Source organism: Dipodomys merriami, unplaced genomic scaffold (genome assembly GCF_024711535.1).
Source record: "Dipodomys merriami isolate MVZ:Mamm:240054 unplaced genomic scaffold, mDipMer1.0.p SCAF_15, whole genome shotgun sequence".
NCBI lineage: Eukaryota > Metazoa > Chordata > Mammalia > Rodentia > Heteromyidae > Dipodomys > Dipodomys merriami.
In genome coordinates, this window is record NW_027202826.1 from 19,962,788 (window position 1) to 19,986,375 (window position 23,588).

Genomic DNA, 23,588 nt, shown 5'->3' on the forward strand with positions numbered 1-23,588 from the left:
TGTACTCATTACGTTACCTATGTAACTGTAACTCCTCTGTACATCACCTTACAATAAAACATAAATAGATAGATAGATAGATAGATATAGATAGATAGATAGATAGATAGATAGATAGATAGATAGATAGATAGATAGATAGATAGATAGATGCAATATGGTCTTTGAATAGGGAAAGGGACAAAAAAGATTGAAAACATGGGAATTGAAGCAGATACCATCAGACCATAAATACTGTATTAACTGTACTCTCAGACTAATTAAAAATGGTGACATGGGGCTGGGAAGGTGGCTCAGTGGTAGAGCGCTTGCCTTGCATGCCTGAGGCCCTGGGTTCGAATCCTCAGCACCACATAAGCAAAAAAGCCGGAAGTGGCGCTGTGGCTCAAGTGGTAGAGTGCTAGCCTTGAGCTGAAGAGCTGAGGGACAGTGCCCAGGCCCAGAGTTCAAGGCCCCACAACTGGACCCAAAAAAATAAAAAATTAAAAAAAAAATGGTGACATGCTCAGATTTACACATAAGCCTGACAGCAATGTGGAACGGTGGAGAGGGTCCCGTGCGGGGACTGAGAACTTACCAGGCACACAAGAGAATGAGTAGATACATACCTGATTTCAAAAAAATTTACTGTGAGTAGGTAAAATTTTCTTCATTACACAAGAGGTTATTGGCGTTCTAAGACATTAAATTGAAGCTATTTAGAAACTAATGTGATCTCCGGGCACTGGTGGCTCATGCCTGTAATCCTAGCTACTTAGGAGGCTGAGATCTGAGGATCGCAGTTCAAAGCCAGCCCGGGGCAGGAAAGTCCATAAAACTTTTATCGCCAATAAACCACTCAGAAAACTGGAAGTGGCGCTGTGGCTCAAGCGGTAGAGTGCTCACCTTGAGCTGAAGAGCTGAGGGACAGTGTTCAAGCCCAGAGTTCAAGCCCACAACCTACCAAAAAAAAAAGAAAGAAAGAAAGAAAGAAAGAAAGAAACTAATGTCCATTTGATACAGGAAAGAGAAATGCAAAGAATTCAGGGAAAAGGAGGAAGATAGAGCAATTGGGAAACACATCCAGTTTCTTAACTTTCTTGAGCCAGCAAAGCAAGTCAAGCCCATTACTGAGCTAGGCAAAACAGAGGATTGCCAGGTTTTGGTGAAGAGAAAGATGGTTCATTGGTGAATCTATTTGAGGAAAGTGTTGACCTGTTGAGTGTGGGTCAGAGTTAACTGTCAATCAGTCTAAATCCCAAGAAAGAACATCTGATCCGAGCCACCCCACACAGACCGCACCTACAAATGTGCAACTACCACCATAGAACTGACCCTAGACCCAGCACATATGATGGAAAGCAAGTGAACTCGAGTCAGAACCCTGGGGCACCTGCATCTTAAAGAATGAGCAAAGGGAAATTGAAATTGAAAACAAGCAGCCAGAGAAATAAACAAAGTACATCGGACACAGCTGCAAGTTTAAAAAAATTATGTATATAAGAAAGAAAAAGGCATGTTTTAAGTAGGATATAATCAACACCATCAAAACTTACAGGGAGGTAAGGCACATGAAATACTCATTGTGTTTAACAATGACAAAGTCTGGGTGACCTTGTGTGAAACGATTTCAAGGAAATGGTGGGAGAAATCCAAGCACAATGCATTGAGGGGTGGCAAGGGGGTGAGGAAATCAAAGGGGGTGCTCACACATTTCCATGGTCCACATACACAAGTCAAGGAGGAGCTGGCATGCTCAGAGGATTCCACCCCCCAATATAGCATCTGCTTAAAACCCACACAAGGGGACAATGAAGGGAGGATTCAAAATTGGAATGTCACCTCCCCCTGTGGGATTAAGAGAAGTAAGGGATGGTAGATGTGGAAATGCTAGCACAATGCCTGGCACACAAGAAGCACTTTGGGATCATTGGCTATTGTTCCTAGTAGAATCCTCGGAACTAAGGTGCTGCCCACAGGTTTACTTCAATAGCACTCATGCCAAGATTAGGAACAGAGCCGTTACCTAGCTTTTCATCTTCATAGCGGCAGATGAAGTAGCCAAAAAATACACTTACATCCTGAAAACACTGCTTCCAAGAGAAAAAAAAATGAAAAGACTATAGCGTATCATGTTTTCATATATTAACCTGATTACCTGTTACAAGTGATAACCAGTATCCTTTAATGAAAGAGTGTGTGTTTTATAGAGCACATGTCATCAATATCTATTGAAGCAGGATCTGTTGACCAACTGAGAATCTATATAATGATCTGGCCATTCTTTTCTCTCTTGAGCTTGGGCTATCTTTCTCTCCATGCCTTGAAAACCCCTATCTCTCAATTTTCTTTTTAGGTAAGACTAAGTTTTTCTTATTAGTCACACTTGTTTTCCAATAAACAAAATTCAGCTGAATAGAAAGGATGCTAGACTTTTTAGCTTGCAAAATCCATATGGAAAGGATTGTGTCCATTTAGAAGCAGATCTAAATTTAAGACACAGTCTTATCAATTTCTAGTATAATCTGGACTCCCAACCATCTACACCTTAGTAGTGATGCAAATTTTGAAAAGAAATAATAAAACACAGCTAGCTCCTAAGGACAGGCTTGGAAGTCTGCAGAAAAAGGAATCTTTTCAATGTGCATTCAAATATTTAAATTATATTATTAGCCTCTCTACCTAAGATTTATGTCTTCAGAATTTTATTGTGAGTATTTGACAAAAGGGAAGTAGAGGCAAACAATTAAAGCTTTCCTCAAAGTGAGAGTCACCATGGAAACAAAAATGGAAAACCAGTTACAGGACTGACTTAGATCTATCTCCCTGAATGTTTTCTCTCATTAATTCTTGCTGTTTTCTGATGGTTTTTCTTGCTTCGGTAAATTGACTGACCTTGAGGTACTCATGTCTCCATGAAAGTCTATATACTACTATATAATACTACTATAACTAGTACTATATACATAATATACAATGTATATGTAATACTAGATGTAGTCTTATGATGACAATAATTATGTAATGAGCATATAATTTAAGCCAACTATAATGGTACTTTATGTGCATTGTCTTTTTATTATTTATTATACAAATAAAATGGGGGGAAATCCATTTTTGTGAGTTCATGTAACTTACTAAATCTATAAGCACCTGAAATACAACAAATGTGCCTTAAATATGACTGGAGTGTGTGTGTGTGTGTGTGTGTGTGTGTGTGTGTGTGTGTGTGTGTGTGTGTGTGTGTGTGTGTCAGTCCTTGGGTTTGATCTCAGGGACTTTTTCACTCAAGGCAAGAACACTACCACTTGAGCCACAGTTCCACTTCCAGCTTTTTGGTAGTTAACTGGAGATAAGTGTCTCATGGACTCTCCTGTGCAGGCTGGCTTCCAACAGTAATTGTCAGATCTCAACCTCCTGAGTAGCTAGGATTACAGATGTGAACCACCCTCCCCAGCAAATATGACTGCTCTTAGGTCAGTTCACACATCCATCCTAAAGAAGTCATTCATTTTGATTAACAGATGTCAAAACTAATAATTAGAAAGGTAAGCCACTTGTCTAGGGCTTGAATAAGCTAATAGGTGACAGAATAAAAATTACCTCCCAGGTGAATGCCACACTAGTCATTACATTCTATTTTAAAATAGGAGAGATCTAAGAAACTCACTAAATAAAATGAGTAAGGTTCCCAGAGCTGACTTACAGGCCTTGTCCATGCTAACTTGATTTTCCCCCCAACTATTCAGTGTACTTTTCAGTACATTATAAAGCCAAGGTGCTAAATATTTGGTTTTAAAAGACATAAAATGACCTTTCAGATTGAACCTCTTGACCTAGATTCACCAATTGTTCAACTTCAAGTCAAGAAAAGTAACCAGGGAATCTTTGGAAAGAGACAGAAACCAAATAACACAAAGCTGCATTCTGAAGGTTTTCTCCACCCTCAAATCCTGTCATCACAAAGATGATTCATGATAGTTTTGTTTCTTTATAAGTTAAAAAAAGAAAACTGTAACTCAGCAAACCCTGTTTGGCTATTTAAACTACCAACTGGCAATAGTTTGAGAATAAATTAGTTTTTTAATATTTTTTATTGTAAAAGATATTGTATAGAGGGGTTACAGTTACATGAGTAAGGTAATGAGTACATTTTCTATCGAGCATTGTTAGCCCCTCCTTTGTTTTTTCCCCTACTATCCCCTCCCTCCCTACCTCCCCAACTTTTCTCTACCTCCCCCCTCCACCCCCCAAGTTGTAAAGTTCGTTTTCAACATAGTGTCTTATACATCTCATTATTACAATGGGTCAACCTGTGTCCTTGTTTCAGCATTTTATTTCCCGCCCCCTCCCCAAATTAGAAAAATGTATATACAAGATGCAGGGTGCCAGAATCAAATACAGTCACACAGGGGTTATACCAGGGGAGAAGAATATGCAAAAAAAAATCACATAGTATTAAAAAAACAACAACAACAAAGAAAGAAATCTCTTGGGTCCCTATCTTGGGTAAATTAGTTTTTATTACAAACAAGAGTCTAATATTTGGAGCTGGAAATGGGAATCTTCTGAACACAATATATTTTTTAAAGATAGTCTAGACTTTAGTAATATTGGTATAGTAATAACAGTAACTACGCATCTTTTTAAATAAGATACACCATACATTATGTTTACATGCACTTAGTTATATGTATGCCCCTTGAGGAAACACCATTCTGCCTATAAATTAACCCTAACACTCTTGTCTCCAAACAAACAGAGCCACTTCACTTGAGAGTACCTTTACTTTTCCTGCATAAGTATTAATTCTTCTTACTTTACGGCTATATTTTCCATTTCTAATATATTTCCACTTTCTCCCCAAATTCTGCTACCAACAACAGAAACTGATAAATAGAGAGAATTCCAAATGCATTCACTTTACAGAAAATACTAAGAGTATAGTCATAGTTGAAATACATGGGTTTGATGGAGAGGAAACTAAGTCTCTGTCATTCAATATTTCCAAAGATGGTTATAACAAGAAAACAGGAACACAGCATGAACTATGAAAAAGCCAATAAACACAAATCACCATCCACCATTCCATAAGAGAAATCAAGATCTATTTAATAAAACAGGGGAGCTTAGCTCTTCCTCTCCTGGCAACTGTGTGTTAAAGGATTCAAACAAACCATCTGGTGGCAATGCTTTGCCTACAGTTAGAGCTACTGATTCTGTTCAAATGTCCTACTCCTAACTCTCCCTCCCAGCTCCAACCCATCCCCAGCACCTATGCTGCTCCACTGTTGAGCAGTTGGGATGAGGAAGGAAGATGATGGTAGATGAAGGAAGATTTCCACTAGATGAAGGAAGATTTCCACTAGAATTTTTCAAAGTGATCCTTGTAGAGCCTTTATAGAATCCAAGTGAACATGGACTCGACATAGAAGTTTCCCTCATTCTAGAAGTCTCTCTATAGAAGATTGTTGCTCAAAATATTGTCTCTCACCAGCTGCCCGTGGCTCATGCCTGTAATTCTAGATACTGCAGGTTGTGGTTCAAAGCCAGCCCAGGCAGGAAAGTATCTGAGACTCCTATCATCAATTAGATCCCAGAAAAAGTCAGAAGTGGCATAATGCCTGAAGTGGTAGAGTGCTAGCTTTGAAAAATAGGAGCTTATGGAAAGCGTCCAGGCCCAGAGTTTAAGCCTCAAAATTTGGGGTGGGAGGAAGTCTTGGGAGCAAACTCAGCAAGAGAATTAGCTCATACCTGTGATCCTAGCTACTCAGGATTCTGAGACCTGAGGGTCATGGTTTAAAGCCAGCCTGAGCAGAAAAGAACATGGCACTCTTATCTTCAATAAACTACTCAGAAAAGTCTGGAAGTAGTGCAGTGGCTTAAGTGATACAGTGCCAGCCTTGAGCAAAGAAGCTCATAGACAGTGCCCAAATCCTGATTTCAAACCCCAGGTCTGGTACAAGCAATCAATCAATCAACTAATAAGAATTCATGTAACTCAGGGGAAAATTCAGGTTGAGGTGAATAGTACAGACACATTTGTTACAAAAAGGTACTCAATTAGCATATTTTTAAAAAAAAGAGTCAAAACTGACTGAGTTATAAAACTTTCCAATCCAAAATGATCCTTCTCCAGTGTAAGCTAATGGTACCTGTTCCCTAATATTCCTCTTGTTAATTCTTCCTTTGTTCATGAGGCTGGTTCTTGCTATATAGCTAGGGTTGGCCTCAAATTTGTGGTCCTCCTGCTTTGGCTTCCTGAAATTCTGAAATTATATACAGACCCACACTATTACACCCAACTTATCTAATATTCTTTGACTAATTATATATAGCCTCATCATGTATGTTATATGCTTACACTGCTGATTACTTGGCTACTGTAGTGTTGACTCATATACTTATTCTTCACAAGTTTCCATCTTAATTCCTAGTTATATGAAAAGGTCTCTGAGGACCCAGGGCAGTAATCATCACTCTAATCCTAGTAGCTCCAGAACTGTTCCCTTCATGTGACTCAGCAATGAAGAGAGATTAATGATTGATCATTAATGATTGATGATTAATAACTTCTGTCCATAGTTCAACATATGAAATGATATTGCTCTGGCTAGAAGAAGTGTATTTTTACAGACTATAATCCTAAAAAATAGTACCATGACTTTGTGTTTTAGGTTGCCTGGGATTCCATTACTTATTTCATGACCTTGGTTCTGTTCTTTAACCTCCCTGTGTTTTCCTTTGTACAAAATAAAGACAATCACAGTACCTTTATCAGAGGACCATTCTGACTATAAAATATAATAAAAAATAAGTTGGCAGAGAAGGGTCCATGAGACTTCTAGGATAGTAAATAAAGATGCACAGCTAGACATAAAAATATATTTTCTTGTAGGATTCAAATCACTCTTGGTATCAAAGTAAACTGAGCTCTTGACACCTCAGTCCAATAAAGTAGGAATGTCCTTCATTTTCACACACTGCACACAATCCACATATGGGAGAGTGACACATAGATCACAATGGGCCCCTTGTCTTGGACAATACTTGACAAGAAACCAAGCACAACATCAGCTTTCCATGTCACCTTTCCAGTTTCTCATCTGAGCAAGCAGGTTGGAAGGCATTCCTGGCAGGTTTGCTTTTTCTCCTACATCTTCACACACAAAAAAAAAGCCAAAAGAGGAAAGAAAAAAAAAAGCACAGATGGTCTTTATCTCTCCCGCCTAGCATCAGTGCGTCCTAGAATCTCTCTTGGCATAGATGCACCATTGCCTTGGGCCCAGGGGGAAAAAAAGAGCAATAAACGAGAACAAGCAATGTAAAGAAGAAGAAGAAGAATGTGTTTGCAGTAACTACACACACACACACACACACACACACACACACACACACACACACACACACACACACACACACCCTTCCGTTTGGTACATATCACTAGCCTGGCCATCCAGTGATATGAGTCAGGAGTTATCTTTTCTCTCTCTAGCATAATAAGGCCAGAAGATAACAAAGGAAAGTATCTAACAATAGTTAAATGACCACTGCTGACAGAAGATTGCAGCAGGGCTGGGGGGGGGGGGGGCTGAAGGGGCTCCAAGATAGAACTCTTGTCTTCGTAGGCTCTGCATAAATTAATTAATTAAGCATATGAAACAAATGATGGCTGCAGATAAGGTTTATGTCTGGGGACTTTTTCATATTATTCACTCATGCCTGCTTTTCCAGAAGACTCTGGGAACAGAGCACCTGCATTATCTCTGCCTCCAGATTGAAGTGGTCCGTATATCTCTTGCAAACCACTACAGTGGTCTTCCTGGATCCCATTTCATCTACTCCATAATTCTATACTCCCATGTCAGGTTTATTACTTTTCACCCCATCCCACTTTTGGTTGTTATTATTTCATAAGATTTACATTCTTCTATTATACATCATAGTGCTGAGTGCATATATCTCTTGCAATAAGCTTTAAATAAGAGAAACGACTCATCTTAAACAATCTTCGTTCATTACTTCAAAAATTCCTCATGCAAGCCAAGCATGGTATAGCATACATGTAATTCCAGCTCTGGGGAGCTGAAGCAAGAGGTTCAAGAGTCTGAGGCCAGCCTGGACTAGTCAGACCCTACCTGCAACAAAACAACAACAAAAAAAAATGTCTCAGAAATATATGTGATGAACACTACACCAGCCCCTTGAGAGATTACTCAAGTCATTTCCTTCCATTTCTTTAAAATATGTTAGGGAGGAGAGGAAATCAGAAGATGGGACAGCCAAATAAATAGAAAACTGCAGGACATTTAAAATTATATACATATTGTAATATAATAGCAATTTTTTATGTTTACTTATATGATCACATAGATGGGTCTCCTACTGAACTCCTGGGCAGAACAAGAAAGATTTCTCAGAAGAAATAAAGTCTAAAGTAATACCTGAGCATTAGCAGGTGTGATGAAGGCAAAGATAAAGCTTGAGAAATATATAGAGATCATGTGATAAAATGTCCTTTTTGCCATATAAAAGCATTTGAAGTGGGCTGGGAAGGTGGCTCAGTGGTAGAGTGCTTGCCTTCCATACGTGAGGCCCTGGGTTCAATTCCTCAGCACCACATAAAAAGAAAAAGCCAGAAGTGGCACTGTGGCTCAAGTGGTAGAGTACTAGCCTTGAGCTGAAGAGCTGAGGGACAGTGCCCAGGCCCAGAGTTCAGGCCCCACAACCATCAAAAAACAAAAAACAAAAAAAGCATCTGAAATGTGAGGACTAGAGTACAGTTCAAATATAAGTTATTTGCCTAGTGAGATGCCCTAGGTTTGGTTCCCAGCACTGAAAGAAATAAGCTTTTTTTTAGTTTATCTAGAAGGGATTAGATAGTTTTCATAGGATAAGTGATATGATTACTTTTAGACTTTAAAATGAACAAAATGTTTGTGGAACCCATGTTCATTTCACTAGTATAATAATATTTCAGGGATTCAAAAACTAGAGAAACCAGTCAGTATTGCATGTAATGTCCCAGAAAGATTTTTTCTGTGGGTTTTGGGGTGTGTGTGTGTGTGTGTGTGTGAGAGAGAGAGAGAGAGAGAGAGAGAGAGAGAGAGAGAGAGAGAGAGAGAGAGAGAGAGAGAGAGAGAGAGCGCACCATGAAGCTGGAACTCAGGCCTGGACACTATCTCAGCATTTTTGCTCCAGACTGGTACTCTATCACTTTAGCAAGACTTCCACTTTGGCTTCTCTTAGGAGGGCATTCATTAAGTAAAAGAGTCTCATGGGCTTTCCTGCTTGAGCTGGCTTCAAACAATGATCCTCAGATCTCTGAATAGCTAGGGTTACCGGTGTAAGCCACTAGTACCTACCCCAGAAAAGTTTGATACATACTTTAACTGGGCTTCTTAAAAATGTGTGTTTGGGAAGTGGCACTGTGGCTCAGGTGGTAGAGTGCTAGCCCTGAGCTGAAGAGCTGAGGGACAGTACCCAGGCCCAGAGTTCAAGCCCTATGACATTACAGGATAGAAAAGGAGAAACCCTAGGTCTCCTTGGCACAGAATGAAATTTTCTTAATAGAGACCCAGAAACACAACAAATCAAAGAAAGGTTGAACAAATGGGATTGCATGAAATTGCAGAGCTTCCGCATGGCAAAGGACATAGCTAGCAAAACCAATAGAAAGCCCATGGAGTGGGAAAAGATCTTCACTAGCCATACAACGGACAAGGGTCTCATATCTAAAATATACCTGGAACTCAAAAAATTAAATCCCCCAACAACAAATCCTCAAAGAAACAACTGCCCAATAAATAAGTGGGCTAAAGACTTCAAGAGAAACTTCTCTGAAGAGGAAAGAAGGATGGCCAATAGACACATGCAGAAATGCTCAACCTCTCTAGCCATAAAAGAAATGCAAATCAAAACAACATTGAGATACCACCTCACCCCAGTTAGAATGGCTAGAAGCAAGAACTCTAATAACAACAGATGCTGGAGGGGATGTGGACAGAAGGGAACCCTACTGCATTGTTGGTGGGAGTGTAAACTTGTTCAACCACTTTGGAAAGCAATATGGAGGTTCCTCAAAAGACTCCACATAGAGCTCCCTGATGACCCAGCAATCCCACTTTTGGGCATTTACCCAAATGATCACAAACAAGACCATACTAAAGCTACCAGCACAACTATGTTTATTGCAGCATTATTTACCATAGCTAAGATATGGAACCAACCCAGATGCCCCTCAGTAGATGAATGGATCAAGGAAGTGTGGTATATATACACAATGGAATTCTATGCCTCCATCAGAAAGAATGACATTGCCCCGTTTGTTAGGAAATGGAAAGACTTGGAAAAATTATATTAAGTGAAGTAAGCCAGACCCAAAGAAACATAGGTCCCATGCTTTCCCTTATTTGCAATAACTAGTACATGTCTGAGACAAGCAGAAAAGGTCAGATAAGTTGATGTTAGGCAAAATGAACCCCAAGATAAGGACTCAAATGTTTTTTCTCTCTTGCTATTGTTTCTAACATATTTATAAGATGATTTCTTTGTTGCTTTGTATGTCCCTCCCCCACGGTATAACCCCTGTTTCCACTGTATTTGATGTTGGTGGAGGGGAAGGGCAAAAACAAATCGTTTAAATAGGGATACAGGTGGACCCATTACAACAATGAGATGTACAAGTCGTTACATTGAAAATTGAACTTTACAACTTTGGTGGGAAGGGGGGGGCGAAGGGGGAGGGGGGGTGTGCGGGAGATGGAAAGGGATGGGAAGGGGAAACAAAGGAGGAGGCAACGATGTTTGATAAGAAATGTACTCATTATCTTGCCCATGTAATTGTAACCCCTCTGTACGGTATTTTCACAATAAAATGTGTGTATGTGAGTGAGTGAGTGTGTGTGTGTGTGTGTGTGTGTGTGTGTGTGTGTGTGTGTGTTTGGCAGATGAGATAGAGTTGAAGGAGCACATTATATTTATAAATGACATTGTCAATTTTTGTCCTTGATAAAATTTTGCCCATGGTAAAATTGATGCTAATTTTTTTCCATGTGGAACAAATGAAAACATAAATAAACAAAGAGAATGAATAATCCAAGGAAGAGAAGGATCTAGTCAGAGGCAGGATGAGTCCCAGAAGATAATGACGTCAGATATGACTGAGCAAGAAGATCACAGGAGAGCCGCTGCATCAGGTGTGGAGAGGGCAGTCAGCGCAAGAGAGCAGGGCCTCCCATGCCAGGCTCAAGATTAGCACTGCGCAATACTTCTGGAGAACTTTTAAAAGAAGGAATACTCCACTGCTTTAAGAAGACTGACTATAAATTTAAAGGGGTTAAAAACAGGGTGTAGGTACCATGGTGATCGCAGGAAAGGGTGGTAAAAGAAAAAAAAATATGAAGTAGGAGAGAGTTGCACAATACTGAGGGCACAAAAGAGTTGGTAGAAAGAAGCCCCAACGAAGACAGGAAGCAGAGGTGCCTTCCCCTGCCAGCCCACTACCTCTTCCATGGTCCCCACTCTATAGGGGAGCTTGCCATTCAAAGAATGAAGACCTTTCCTTTCATCAGACCATTTAACTAGTGTCTCCACGTACAAGAACCTGAAGAGAAGGTACTTGAGGAGAAAAAAATAATAATAAAGGAATGAGAAAGGAGCAGGTGAACAAACAAAAGGCATAACCTTCCGTCTGCTGGATTAACCATTGACACTGGAGCTTCGTTTTTTGTTTTCTAGAAACTTCCTTAGACCAGTCAGTTATAAAGGATTCACGGGCCCGTTCAGCTTCCTTTCTTTCTGCTCTTTAGGTAACTTCTTCTATTTCACTTTTTGAATCTTTAGTAGCAATGAGAAAGAAAATAATAAATTGAATTTTTGTACTGTCTTTCACGTGAGCCCAAGTCTCTCTGTTTTCCCAAAGCAACAAGTTAATAGTGTTTAGGAATATTGAAAACAAGATTTAAATTTTTTCCAGAATTATCTAACAGATTTCCAGAGTTAAGTAGTATATTGTCTGAGAAGCTAGCCTAATAAATATCACAATGTCTTCAGTAGCTAGGTCTTATAGAAAATTTCAGAAACTCCTGCTTCATAGAAACAACTTCTACTTTCTCAACATTTTTTACAGTCAGAAAATTAGGTTTCTCACACCAGTCTGAATTTTATTTACATGCAGGTAAAGAGATGAACTTATGTTCTTTCAAGTATAAAGATATTAAAGGCCTTAAATTTTATTTCAATGGTGACCGTTTTAAGCTAGAGCAGATAAGAATGTCTTGGCTCAAATACATTAATTACCAGCAAATCAATGGATTCGTCTCGGTTAGCAGTTCATTTGTCATCATTTATGCAGTGATTATTGCTTTCATTAAGACATCTTAGAACTTCAAATAGCTGTTAGCCCTGATTAAAGTGGAGCGCTTTCCTTGGCTTTCCTTTGTTTCGAAGATAATTATGGGTTTCTTCATCTCTTTTTTGATGCCCACAGAGGTCATAATGAGAATAGTTGCAGATGCAAAGTTAAGAATGAGAACGTGTCAGCAAACATATAATTTACCTATCAAGTTAATCCTACCTGCTGATATACAATCATACTTAGTAGCATTAGGGTTACTGCTAACAAGCATAACCAATCTTCCTAAATAGTTTAGGTACAAAGATGGCTTGGAGGGTCTTTGGCCCTTTAAAGTTCACCTCCAGACACTGCAAGATAAGAATAGCACTTCAGTGAAACCAGCATGGGAGCTACAGATATGCAACTTAAAAGTCTCTAAGCTTGTTTCCAAGCATGTGACTGACTCGATGTATGTAAAGATACTGGAGTCCACACAGTTGTTTTCATCTACTTGGCAAGAAGACAACACAAGAACCCCCAAAACTTTTAGGAATATATGAGCTTTATTTTCTAAAATGTCAATATAATTTCTGAGCACTTCAGTTGTCCCAACTATCATTTAACCAACTAACTATAATGAATGATCTGCCTGCCAGAACTATTTAACCAACTAACTATAATGAATGATCTGCCTGCCAGAACTGCAGCCACACACAGTTCACAGAAAAGCCTGCGGAAGAGGAAGAATCCATAAAGCCTTCTAGGTCAAAGACAGCTGGCTTCTGATATCCAGAGCATCAGAAGTTCTCTTTCTCAAGTCCTGTACATTTCAACTGAGGTCAGATATTATTAAGAAAAATAACAACCTACATGTAATGTTCTTGGGATGGAGTACAGGTGATTAAAATGTCCCGAAGCATAACCCAAAATCAGATTCATTGGAGAATACTCTATTTCCAAGAACAGAATATTGTTAGACAGAATTTCCCAAACACCTGGAGCCACGAAGACTTCGTGTAACCATCCTTTCCCCAAAGTAACAAAGCATATGGAAAACATCATTCTCTCAGTCATCAATCAAACATGGATGGAGGTAGCACTGATTTAACTTAAGGCTTCCTGCATCTTCTACCCCATCCCATCCCAACCCACCCTACCCCAGACACCCCTGTAGTACTGGGGAATGCAATCCAGGTATCACCAGCCATGGAACAGGTATGCTTTTCAGTTACACTTAGGTAGTCTTCAGCTGTACCTAAAGCCAAGATATTATTGCAGGAGATTCAGATAGAGATAGATAGATAGATAGATAGATAGATAGATAGATAGATAGATAGATAGATAGATAGATAGATAGATAGATAGATAGATAGATAGATACTGTTGTTAAAGGCAAGATATTATTGCAAGAGATGCCGACATAGATACATATATTATAACTGCTATGGGTCCTCATATATACGTGTGAATCCTTATACATATGTGTATATATACATGTGTCCTCTAATGAGTCCAATGTATTTGAGTAGAGTATATATGCATAGATACATAGATACACACACAGATAGATATGCACGTATTTTTTTCAGATTGAATGAATTTGACCTTACAGATAGCAAGAAACAACACTTCAAACCCCATCCTCCCTCCCGCCCAAGTGAACCACCACCCTGATCGGGTGGTCCTCAGTTTCCCCCGGTAGAATCTGCCCTTCCCCTCTAACCTTCACGTACTATCCACCAGGGCTGGTTTTTAGCCGCCCATCCACCCAGGGAAGGTGTCTGAATCTGCACAGAGTTAAGTGAGCCGCTATCTTCCTGGGAAGATTTAAATACACCCTTCCTGCCTAAAACTCGTGTGTGGAGATTGCCTGCCGCCCTCGATTATTTCGTAGCCTTAATAATAATAGTAATAATAATAGTAGTAATAATAATAAATCTTTCAAGCCCAGCCTGTGCCTGCTGAGCTGGTGGAGACACGAACAGCAGCCTTTTGCCACCTGTCCCTTAACTCCAGTCCTTCAGCCCCCACTGGCTCGCCAGGGAAAATCAGTTCCACTGTAGCTTCGAACTGGGGGAGAAAAGAGCATCATGAAATCCATGAGCCGGTCCGGCGTGGAAATCAATCCGTAACCCAGCTGGTAGGCGTGGAAGGCTCCCACCGCCCGCGCGCCCCACAGGGCCCCGGGTCGTACCTGGTTGAAGTGCAGATGGCCCAGCTCCAAGGCGCCCCTGTGGGGCGCAGATCCCAGCTGCTCCAGCAGGAGCCCGAGCTGCGGCGCCGACAGGCTCCGATTGGCACCGAACAAGCTCAGCACGTCGTCGCTGAAGACCAGCCCGGTCCCCTCGGCCGCCCCTCCGAGGCCGGTGGCCGCCAGCAGCAGGAGCCCGGCCACTGCCCCGCCCGGAGCCATCCTGGACTCCTCGCAGCCCCTCGAGGGCGCACGGATCACGCAGCCGGCGTCCGCAGCGCCCCGCGCAGGTGTTGGGGGCGTCGGTGCCCGCGGGTGCGCCCGTGCGAGTTAGCGTGGCCCGGGCCACCCCCGGTCCTCCGCTGCCTTCCAGACGCCAGCAGCCTGACACCCCGAGGACATGGAAGGCGTTGCGCTGCCCGAGAGAGCGAGCGATAGGCAGCGTGGCCCCTCTAGGCCTCCTGCAGAGCCTGAGATAAAAAAAAGGGGGGACAAAAAAAAGGGAGGGGAGGAGGGACAGAGATAAAGGCCAGCGGCCACCAGCTGGCCAGCCCCAGGAGCACTGTGTGGGCTACAAGCTCCAACTCCCGATCCGGGCCCGGGGCCAGCTGTCTGGGAGCCGGGGTGACCCAAGCTCCTTCCGGATAGAGAGCCCCAACCTGCGCCTCTCTTTTAAGAGCGAACCCCACACTGACGACAGAACCCTACCTCCTCTTCCTGTCTTTATGCTTTATTCCTTCCGCAGCAGACTTAAAAGGATTCCAGGAGCTTACAGAGGACACCCCCACCGCACCCCCCAACTTCGGAGTCTCCAAGTTTGGGCGTCTAAGTGCCTGATCTTGTCTCTGCGCTTGACAAATGGATAGGAAGGAATCTTCCTCTCTCTCTCTCTCTCTCTCTCTCTCTCTCTCTCTCTCTCTCTCTCTCTCTCTCTCTCTCTCTCTCTCTCTCTCTCTCTCTCTCTCTCTCTCTCTCTCTCTCTCCCCGCTCCCCTCCCCTTCTCTCCCTCCTCCTTTCTCTCTCCTTCCTCCCCTTCCTCCCTCTCCCTTTTCTTTCTCTCTTCTCCTCTCTTCCTCTTTCTCTCCCTTCTCTCTCTCCCCCTTCCTCTTCTTCTCCCTCTCTTTTCTCTCTCTCTTCCCCTTTCTGTCTTCCTCTCTCAGTCTCTCTTATCTCGATCTCTCAGTCTCTCTCCCTTATCTCTGCTCCCCTGGGAAACTCAGGGATCCGGCCTTGCACCCTTTACAGATAAGAGTAGGGTCTTGTCCCCGCCTCTGTGGCACGTGGTGACACACTCCCCCGGGCTGAGCTCCCGCGCCCGTCCACGCCGGGGCGCAGGCGATCGCTGTCCACCCCGGCCTCGGCGGCGGGACACTCTCCGGGGGGATTACCTACAGGCCACCTGCCCGCGGGGCCTCCGTCCTGATGTGGGTGGTCCACTTGTTTGTTACTTGGGTGCAACCCAACTTCCTGCAATGGAGCCTCCTGCGTTGTCTCCGAGATTAACAGGAATTGCTTTTTTGTCTCACTTCTTAAATTCAGAGGAGAAAGAGGAAATCAAATCAGAGGCCCCGATGGCGGGCTAGCCGAGCCAGCGCTGCCCAAGCCGCCCTTCCTGACGCCTCTCGGGATATCCGCCGATCACAAGGAATGTTTATTTGTTCAGATGAGGATTTAAGAAAAGTTGATTTAGGTGTGAGGTCAACAAGTTTGTGTAAAGTGAATGTGGTGTTTGGGGACAAAGGTTGTGTCTGGTGGATGGGACTGTCCAAAAGTAAAGGGAAACACTGCTTCGCTTTTGGATGGCTAAAAGGGAATTCGGAGAGCTAGTCCAGCCTTTCCTTGAGAGAGTGCACAGGTCCTGAAAGACCAAGTTTAAAAGGAGAAGCTAAATCCAGACAACGGCAAAGAGAATCGAAGTCTCCCCAGGGGAAATGAGGGCCATAACTAACTACAGAAGAAGGGACAGCACAGAGCTCCCAGGAGAGTGGAGAAGCCCTGTCATAGGGAACAGTTTACCAACTTGCTAACTCCAGTGGGCAGAAGGCAGCCTGACCAGGGGCACAGATATCAAGGGGGAGATTTCTGCAGAAGTACCACACTGCCTTAATACAGACATAAATGATTTCTCCATGGCTGAAAGTGATTGGAACCAACAGCAATTGGCTACCTCCATCACAAGTAGTGGCAGCAAATCGCCTGCCTTGAAGGGAGATGTACTAAATGACCTTGAGGATCTGGTCATTTCCGTTTCCAAATCTCTACGTTTGCCAACATTAATCTACAGAATTACAGTGACTGAAAAGGGCCAATATGTCACCTAAGGGCCAGAGGTAAATTGATGTCACAGTTGAGCTTTTAAATCACTCAACTGGTGCAATTCTTCATGGCTTTTATGGGCTTTTTTAAGTGTAACCTGTTGCCACTTTTTCCTCTGGACCTTCATATTTCAAGATGACTTTTGGAAATTAATAAATGCTTTCAAACAGCTCACTTCCATCCAGTGAGTAGCTTGTTATCTGAAACTTGTTGATTATCTGCTGATGTGTTGGATTTCTCAGTGGCTGTCATCAATAATACAGATTTTAAGCAAAGGCTTAAGCCTGTAATCCTAGTTTGTTGGGAGGCAAACATTGGGTGATCAAAGTTCTAACCTAGCCTTGACAAAAAGAAATTCAAGAGACTCCATCTCAACCAATTTCTGGGCATACTAGAATGAACCTATCATCCCAGCTACTGAGAAAGGTCAATGACACTCTCCTACCATTCAAGGGAAGCACCAAGTAGGAGGATCACAGCTCCAGCTAGGACAAAAAGTAAAATAACACCACATAAAGGAGCTAGAGGTATAGCTCAAGTGATAGAGTGTCTGCCTAGCAAGTCTGAGACCCTGAGTTCAGTCCCCAAGACATCCAGTGATAATAATAATAATACAAATTTTATATTGTGGACTTTTTAATATAATTTATTTATGTATCAGTCATGTCAATGCATGTGTGTGTTGTCATTCGATCAACCCTATAAAACAATAAACAATAAAATAAGTAATAATCAACCTGCTTGGTATTTTTTTCAAATATAGTTAACATAATGTAAGCAGAGAGTTAAGTGAACATATTCAGAAGTTTACAAGTTACTACCAAATAAGCAAGACTGATTTCTAGTTGTTTCATTTCAGTAAACCACAATAACAAAAACACTGTTCTGGTAGTTTGGAGGCCCATATAAGCCTTAGTATTACAAATGTAGAGAAAAAGGCTTCCAATTTAAAATATAAGGCGTAATGCAGGCTGGGTGTGGTGGTGCAAGCCTGTAATCCCAGCTACTTGAGAAACCGATGGGAAGATGCATGGCAAAGCCAGCCTGGGCAAAAATGCAAGGGTCTCTGAAAAACAAACAACAGCAAAAAGCTATGAGGGTTTGGCTAGAGTAAGTAGAGTACTTGCCTGACATGCTCGAGACCCTGAATTCAAACTCTAATACCACCAAAACATAAAAAAATTTAAAAAATACAAGTGTATTTTTCTTGGAAATTTGCCTTAAAGATCAAATGGTTTTAAATATTAACAGTAAGGGTAATATGCCAAGAATATTGATCAGAAGTTTTGCAAGATGCTTTTTCTCTTTCTGACTCAGCCTCCTAGGAAACCTAAGAGTCCCCTGAGCTAACCAGGATTCAATTCCACAACCTATAAAATAAAACAATGGGGATGCAAAAGGTCAAAAATCTGTTCTAGTGGGATTTTTTTTTAACTTTCAAATGTCTAATGTTCACATCCTCTATTACCACAACAATATTAACTGTTGAGGAGAGAAATAACAATTTAATTCTCCAGTTGAAAGGACAATTAGTTCATGTCAAATCTTACTTTTCAATTCTAGCATCAATGTTTTCCCAGACCAGATCTTTTTGCTATTATGACAAATAAGGGGGAAATTCACTTTTCAAAATCTTTTTGTGCATGCATTTCCCTGTGGAAAAACAAATAAAGAAATGTGAAAGAAACCATCGACAACCCTTGCTCTTGCTTACCCATTCCCTTCTTTTTCTTCTAGACCTATACTCATTGGGTAGATCATAGCACAACAGTATGGATGACTGAGGAAGGGGAAAAGGGTATCTAAGCAGGAGATAAACACTGTAGGTAATTTCAGCACAAGCAGGATCATGAACATGTCCAGATTGGGGAAGGGACAGAAAAATCAGAGCTGCATCACTAATGCTATAAGGGTATCTACCAGTAACCCAGCACAGCCTACTAGAGCTCAATAATAATGAAGTGAGCATCTTTTTCAGTTGGGTTGAGCTAACAGAGCTCAAGCAGAGTGAAGAGCATCCATGGGTCCCATGGGGAGAAGAGGAGGTTAACCAATATGGAAAACCAAACCCTGAGTGAGCAATGAAGGCCTCCATTCTTGATACTGACCATGCACACGTGGTAAAGAGAGAGAAAGATGACCCCCGAAGAGTCGCAGTGTTGGGTGGCAGACTCTGTACAGTGAGGATGGCAGCCTTGTAGGGGTATCAGCACCCAGAGAAGACTTAGGGAAGGAGATGTCAGCAGAAATGGATTCTACACTGGGAATTTATTAAATGTGTGAGTATATTATAGGCCATAGTGCTCTGGTTTGTTTTTTGTTTTTTTTTACTGTCCCAAAACTAGAATGAATCTGATAGTTTGGGTTAAAATTGAAGTGTTAGTGGGCATCAATATCTAGGGTGTCAATGACTTGGGTGGTGACAACTAGTTTCTAGTATATATAAATACATAAGTGTACATATAGTTGTGAAAAATCATAGCCTTGTTCTTGGCGGAGGGCCTGGAAACAATCATTTAATCGCAATGGTTGTTAAGTAGGCACTGAGTTTGGCTTTAAAATCTTTCTCCACTAAACACGGTCAAAAATACTACAGAAAAGTCTGCTTCCAAGACTGTACATGACAAGATGGTACTGGAATATCCTCTTGTGCTTGGAAAGAAGGAAGTGGGTACAAAGAAGGTAAGACATGTGTACCGGCCAACTGTGGCAACTCAAACCTACCATCTTAGCTAACTGGGAGGCAAAGATCAAAATATCATGTTTCAAGGCCAGTCCTGGAAGAGAAAGAAAGAAGAGAAGAAAGGAAGGAAGGAAGGAAGGAAGGGAGGGAGGGAGGGAGAGAGGGAAGGAAAGAAGGAGGGGGAGAGAGAAGAGGGAGGGAGGGAGAGAGAAAGAGAAAGAAAGAAAGAAAGAAAGAAAGAAAGAAAGAAAGAAAGAAAGAAAGAAAGAAAGAAAGAAAGAAAGAAAGAAAGAGGGGGAAGGAGGGAGCGAGAGAGGGAGAAAGGGAGGGAGGGAAGGAGGGAGAGAGGGAGGGAGGGAAGGATGGAAGGATGGAAGGAGGGAAGGTGGGTGAAGAGCCTCCATCTCACCATCTCAACAAATAGTTGGTAGTTGCACATATCAGACCTTACCTGAATAATAATAATAATAATAATAATAATAAAGGCAAAAAGAAATGATGGAGGGGCTCAAGTGGCAGGGCTCCTGCCTGACTAGTAGAAGGCTCTGAGTTCAAACCTCAGTGCAACCAATTAACATATTTATAATTATTCCAATATTTGAAATGATTATAAGATAATGCAGCATCTGATGAGCCATTAACACATGCTACCAAAGGCATAAAGGTTGTTTACTCCGCTTGCAACTTTTCTATGTTTATCATTGCTTCAAAATTTAAAAACTAACGCACTAAAGAAGAAAAACTAAAGAAGGGAAAATATTCTTGAAACAAATGACATTAAAAGTAAAACTAAAATCTCCCAGAAGTGTGGACTTTATAACCTCCAGAGAAATCCATTTCCTCACTAATACAAACTGGAAGTGTTTACATTAGGATGCATGCTGTAGTGGGACTCAGAGTAAAAACAGCCCCGCATGGCCTGGGAATAAATCTCAGTACTTAAGGTCTTGCCTAGAGAGCCCAAGGGCCTGAGTTCAATCAGCAGCAGCATGAAAAAAAAATTGTAGAGAAGAAACATAGGGAAACAGGTATGCAGATGATTCAGGGCAAATAATTCAAGTAACCCTTGAGCTTGAAGGAGAAATCAAAGTTTGACAGAAAGAAAGGCAAGAAGTGGATGCAAATTCCAAAAACAAAACAACAAAAAAGGAAATGGTAAATAAAAAGCCCAGAGAGGTTTGAGAGAGCTGGGAAAACTAGGAGATTTTTCTTGAATCTGGAGAGAATGAAGAAAGTCTCAACATTCTGCTGGAGCAAACGTGTCTATTGGGGCCCCCAAAGATTCTCTAGATTCACAAAATTAAAAGTGAAAATTCCCCTCAATAAGCATGAAATTTCCTACTTTCTGTGGTAGCCATATTGAGTAACATTCATTCTCATTTCTAAAAATTCTAAAATAAGACCAAGAGAAGATCTGGCTAGATCAAAGGTCTCTATTCGGCCATTAATGCCAGGGACAATGTAAGCAGGAAACAGACTTTTGTAAGATTTCCCTGAATTTAATTCTCCATCTATAAAATAAAGATTAAAGTAATATCTGCTCCATTTATATCACTAAATAACTGTAAAAAAACAGATGTACAAGTGAGCCATTCTCATGAGCTAAAATGGAGGAAAGGGTAATGGGATAGAAATAATAGGCCTAGCAAACTGCCAAGGATATCTTATAACAAAGAGTGTCTTATACCTAACAAAATCCCTGAATTCTTTTTAGAGGAAATTAAAGCACTAATCAGAAATGATAGACCCATAGATAACATCAAGTCAAATCCAGTCTTTTCAAAGTCAGTAAGGGAAAGAAAGGTCAGAAGGTTTAAGTGTCATAGTAACATAACACACTTATGACAGAATGCAAACCCTGACCTGTGCTTTTCATTTTACCATCACACAAAATAAATACAAGGCAATGTTTCATGGAGAATGCAGGCTGGGTGTCCCTTATCTGAAATGCTTGGGACCACAAGTGTTTCAGATTTCAGATTTTTTTTGTTCAGACTTTGGAATTTTGTAGACAAGGTAATGGGTTATCTCCAAGATGGAAACCAAGCCAAAACACAAAATCAATTTATGTTCCACATAGCTAGAAGGTAATTGTTTTCACAACACCTTTAATAATTTTGTGCATGAAAAAATGTGTGGTATAGAATTTTCAACTTGTGGTGTCATGGTCCTGCTCAAAAATAATTTAGTTTACAGGCAGAGCACGGATGACTCATGCCTATAATCCCAACTACTTAAAAAACTGAGATCTGAGGATCAAGGTTTGAAACCAACCTGAGAGAGGAAAATCCATGAAGGAAGGAGAAAAGTTTTGAAGTTTTGGAGTATTTTGCATTTCAGTTGAACAGATGACAATTACTCATTATTCTTGTAATATAATTGGAGGTCAATTTAAGTTAATCTGAATACATAAAGCTGGGAATTACGCTATTCTCTCTTCTCCATCCTCTTTCCATGTCCTCTCACCACAAACCAATATAGCTGGTGCTTTTGTTCTCATTCAACCAGTTTGCCCAGCATTACTTTACCCTGAGTTCAATGATCTATCATTGTAGACATTGTTTAAGATATGCTAGAATGTGGGGAAAATGTGTTTGTACTAACATGAGAAGGTATTTTTAAAAATTAATGAAAATATAAGAGGCAACTATATTGTTTGTAATATAAACAAGTCAGACTTTGTGCACATATTTGCACGTAAAATGACAAAGGCTTGGGGAATATGCACTTTGCTGTTTGCAATGCTTTCCTCCTAGGGAGTGTTCTTTGAGGACAGGAAGTTTAAAGAGGGAAATGTACCCTTTCCTCTATAACCTTCCACCATGTTTTCTATGGAGTATCAAAAGATTTAACTTAAAGCTAACAGCCAGTGGCTCACAGCTGTAATCCTAGCTACTCTGGATGCTGAGATTTGAGGATAACAATTTTCAAAAGTCAACCCTGGCAAGAAAACCTATGAGAATTTGATCTCCAATTCACAACCATAAAGCTAAAAGTGGAGCTGTGACTCTAGTGGTAGAGTGCCATCCTTGAGTGAAAAAGTAAAGGAACAGTGCCCAGGCCTGAGTTCAAGTCCCACTACCAGCACACACATATCTTAGCTAAGGTTGTTGTTCAGGGGTATACTTGCCTAGAATGCATAGTGCTGAGAGAGAAAGAGAGAGGGAGGGAGGGAGGGAGATAGAGAAGGAAGAAGAAAGAAAGGAGAAAGAGGAGGAGGAGGAGGAAGAGGAGGAAGAAGAAGAAAGGGGAAGGAAGAGGAGGAGGGGGAAGGAGGAGGGGGAAGATGTTTGCTTTTATTAATTAGAAGAATAAAAATTATCCCAATGTTCATGACTGTGGCCAGCCTCAGTGTCTCTCTATGGAGACTAAGGATCACCCGTATTTTTGTTTCAGCTTGCCCACCATGGAGCGTCCTGAGCAGTAGGGGGAAGTCCTCCCTTAGGCTGTATACCTGGTGTACTTCCTTTCATTATCACACACACACAAAAAAAATTAGCAGATTTGTTTTAAAATATATAAAATAAAATAACCTGAAAAGCCTCCAACTCCTTTCACTCTGAACTTCCGTAGCCCCGGGCTTTGATGGTGAGTGGGGTCCGCGGGAATCATTCTCCATTATAGGGGTCGCCTTCCTGTCTCATCTCTCCAACATCAGAGTCCCAAAACTTGATGGACTGTCACTGAGCAGCTAGGAAAGGGAATCCTACGAGAACAATTAAAAATTCTTGTTTTGAAGATAAGAAAATACAAGGTCTAGCTTTTTTATAAAATAAAGAGCCGATGGAACACAACTCAACTTTAAAGGAAGTTAGAAAATAGATCATTCTGAGCCAAACACGATTGGCTAGGGACCAGTAACATGGACTCAAGTCACTCTAGAGGATGTTTTCTGGCCAGGAGACAGAGAACTAAGAATGGGTTTGGGTGCTGTCATAGACCACATCTGGGTTTTAAGATAATTAAAGAATACTTGTCTCACTATTATTTTTTACCCATCCACGCCTCTTGCTGACACTTTAGAATTCAGTGTTTATGAGAATAAAAACCAAAGCCAACAAGGAAAATTAGATGTGTAATTA

General features: G+C 41.1%; 1 protein-coding gene across 4 annotated transcripts in view; it reads right to left on the reverse strand.

Annotated features, from left to right (window-relative positions):
• The window catches only part of Slc39a8 (solute carrier family 39 member 8), an 81,411-nt gene that overhangs the window by 43,235 nt on the left and 14,588 nt on the right, over positions 1-23,588 (reverse strand). Inside the window, exons 2-4 of one of the 4 annotated variants that reach the window (XM_070022352.1) lie at positions 23,040-23,212; positions 15,896-16,035; positions 14,511-14,977 (exon numbers count right to left, since the gene is read on the reverse strand). In XM_070022352.1, the coding sequence (XP_069878453.1) occupies positions 14,511-14,729 (219 nt within the window). In that variant the 5' untranslated portion in view covers positions 14,730-14,977; positions 15,896-16,035; positions 23,040-23,212. Of the gene's footprint in view, positions 1-14,510; positions 14,978-15,215; positions 15,492-15,895; positions 16,373-23,039; positions 23,213-23,588 lie in introns of those variants that run through there. The other 3 variants (XM_070022353.1, XM_070022350.1, XM_070022351.1) reach the window with 3 other exon arrangements.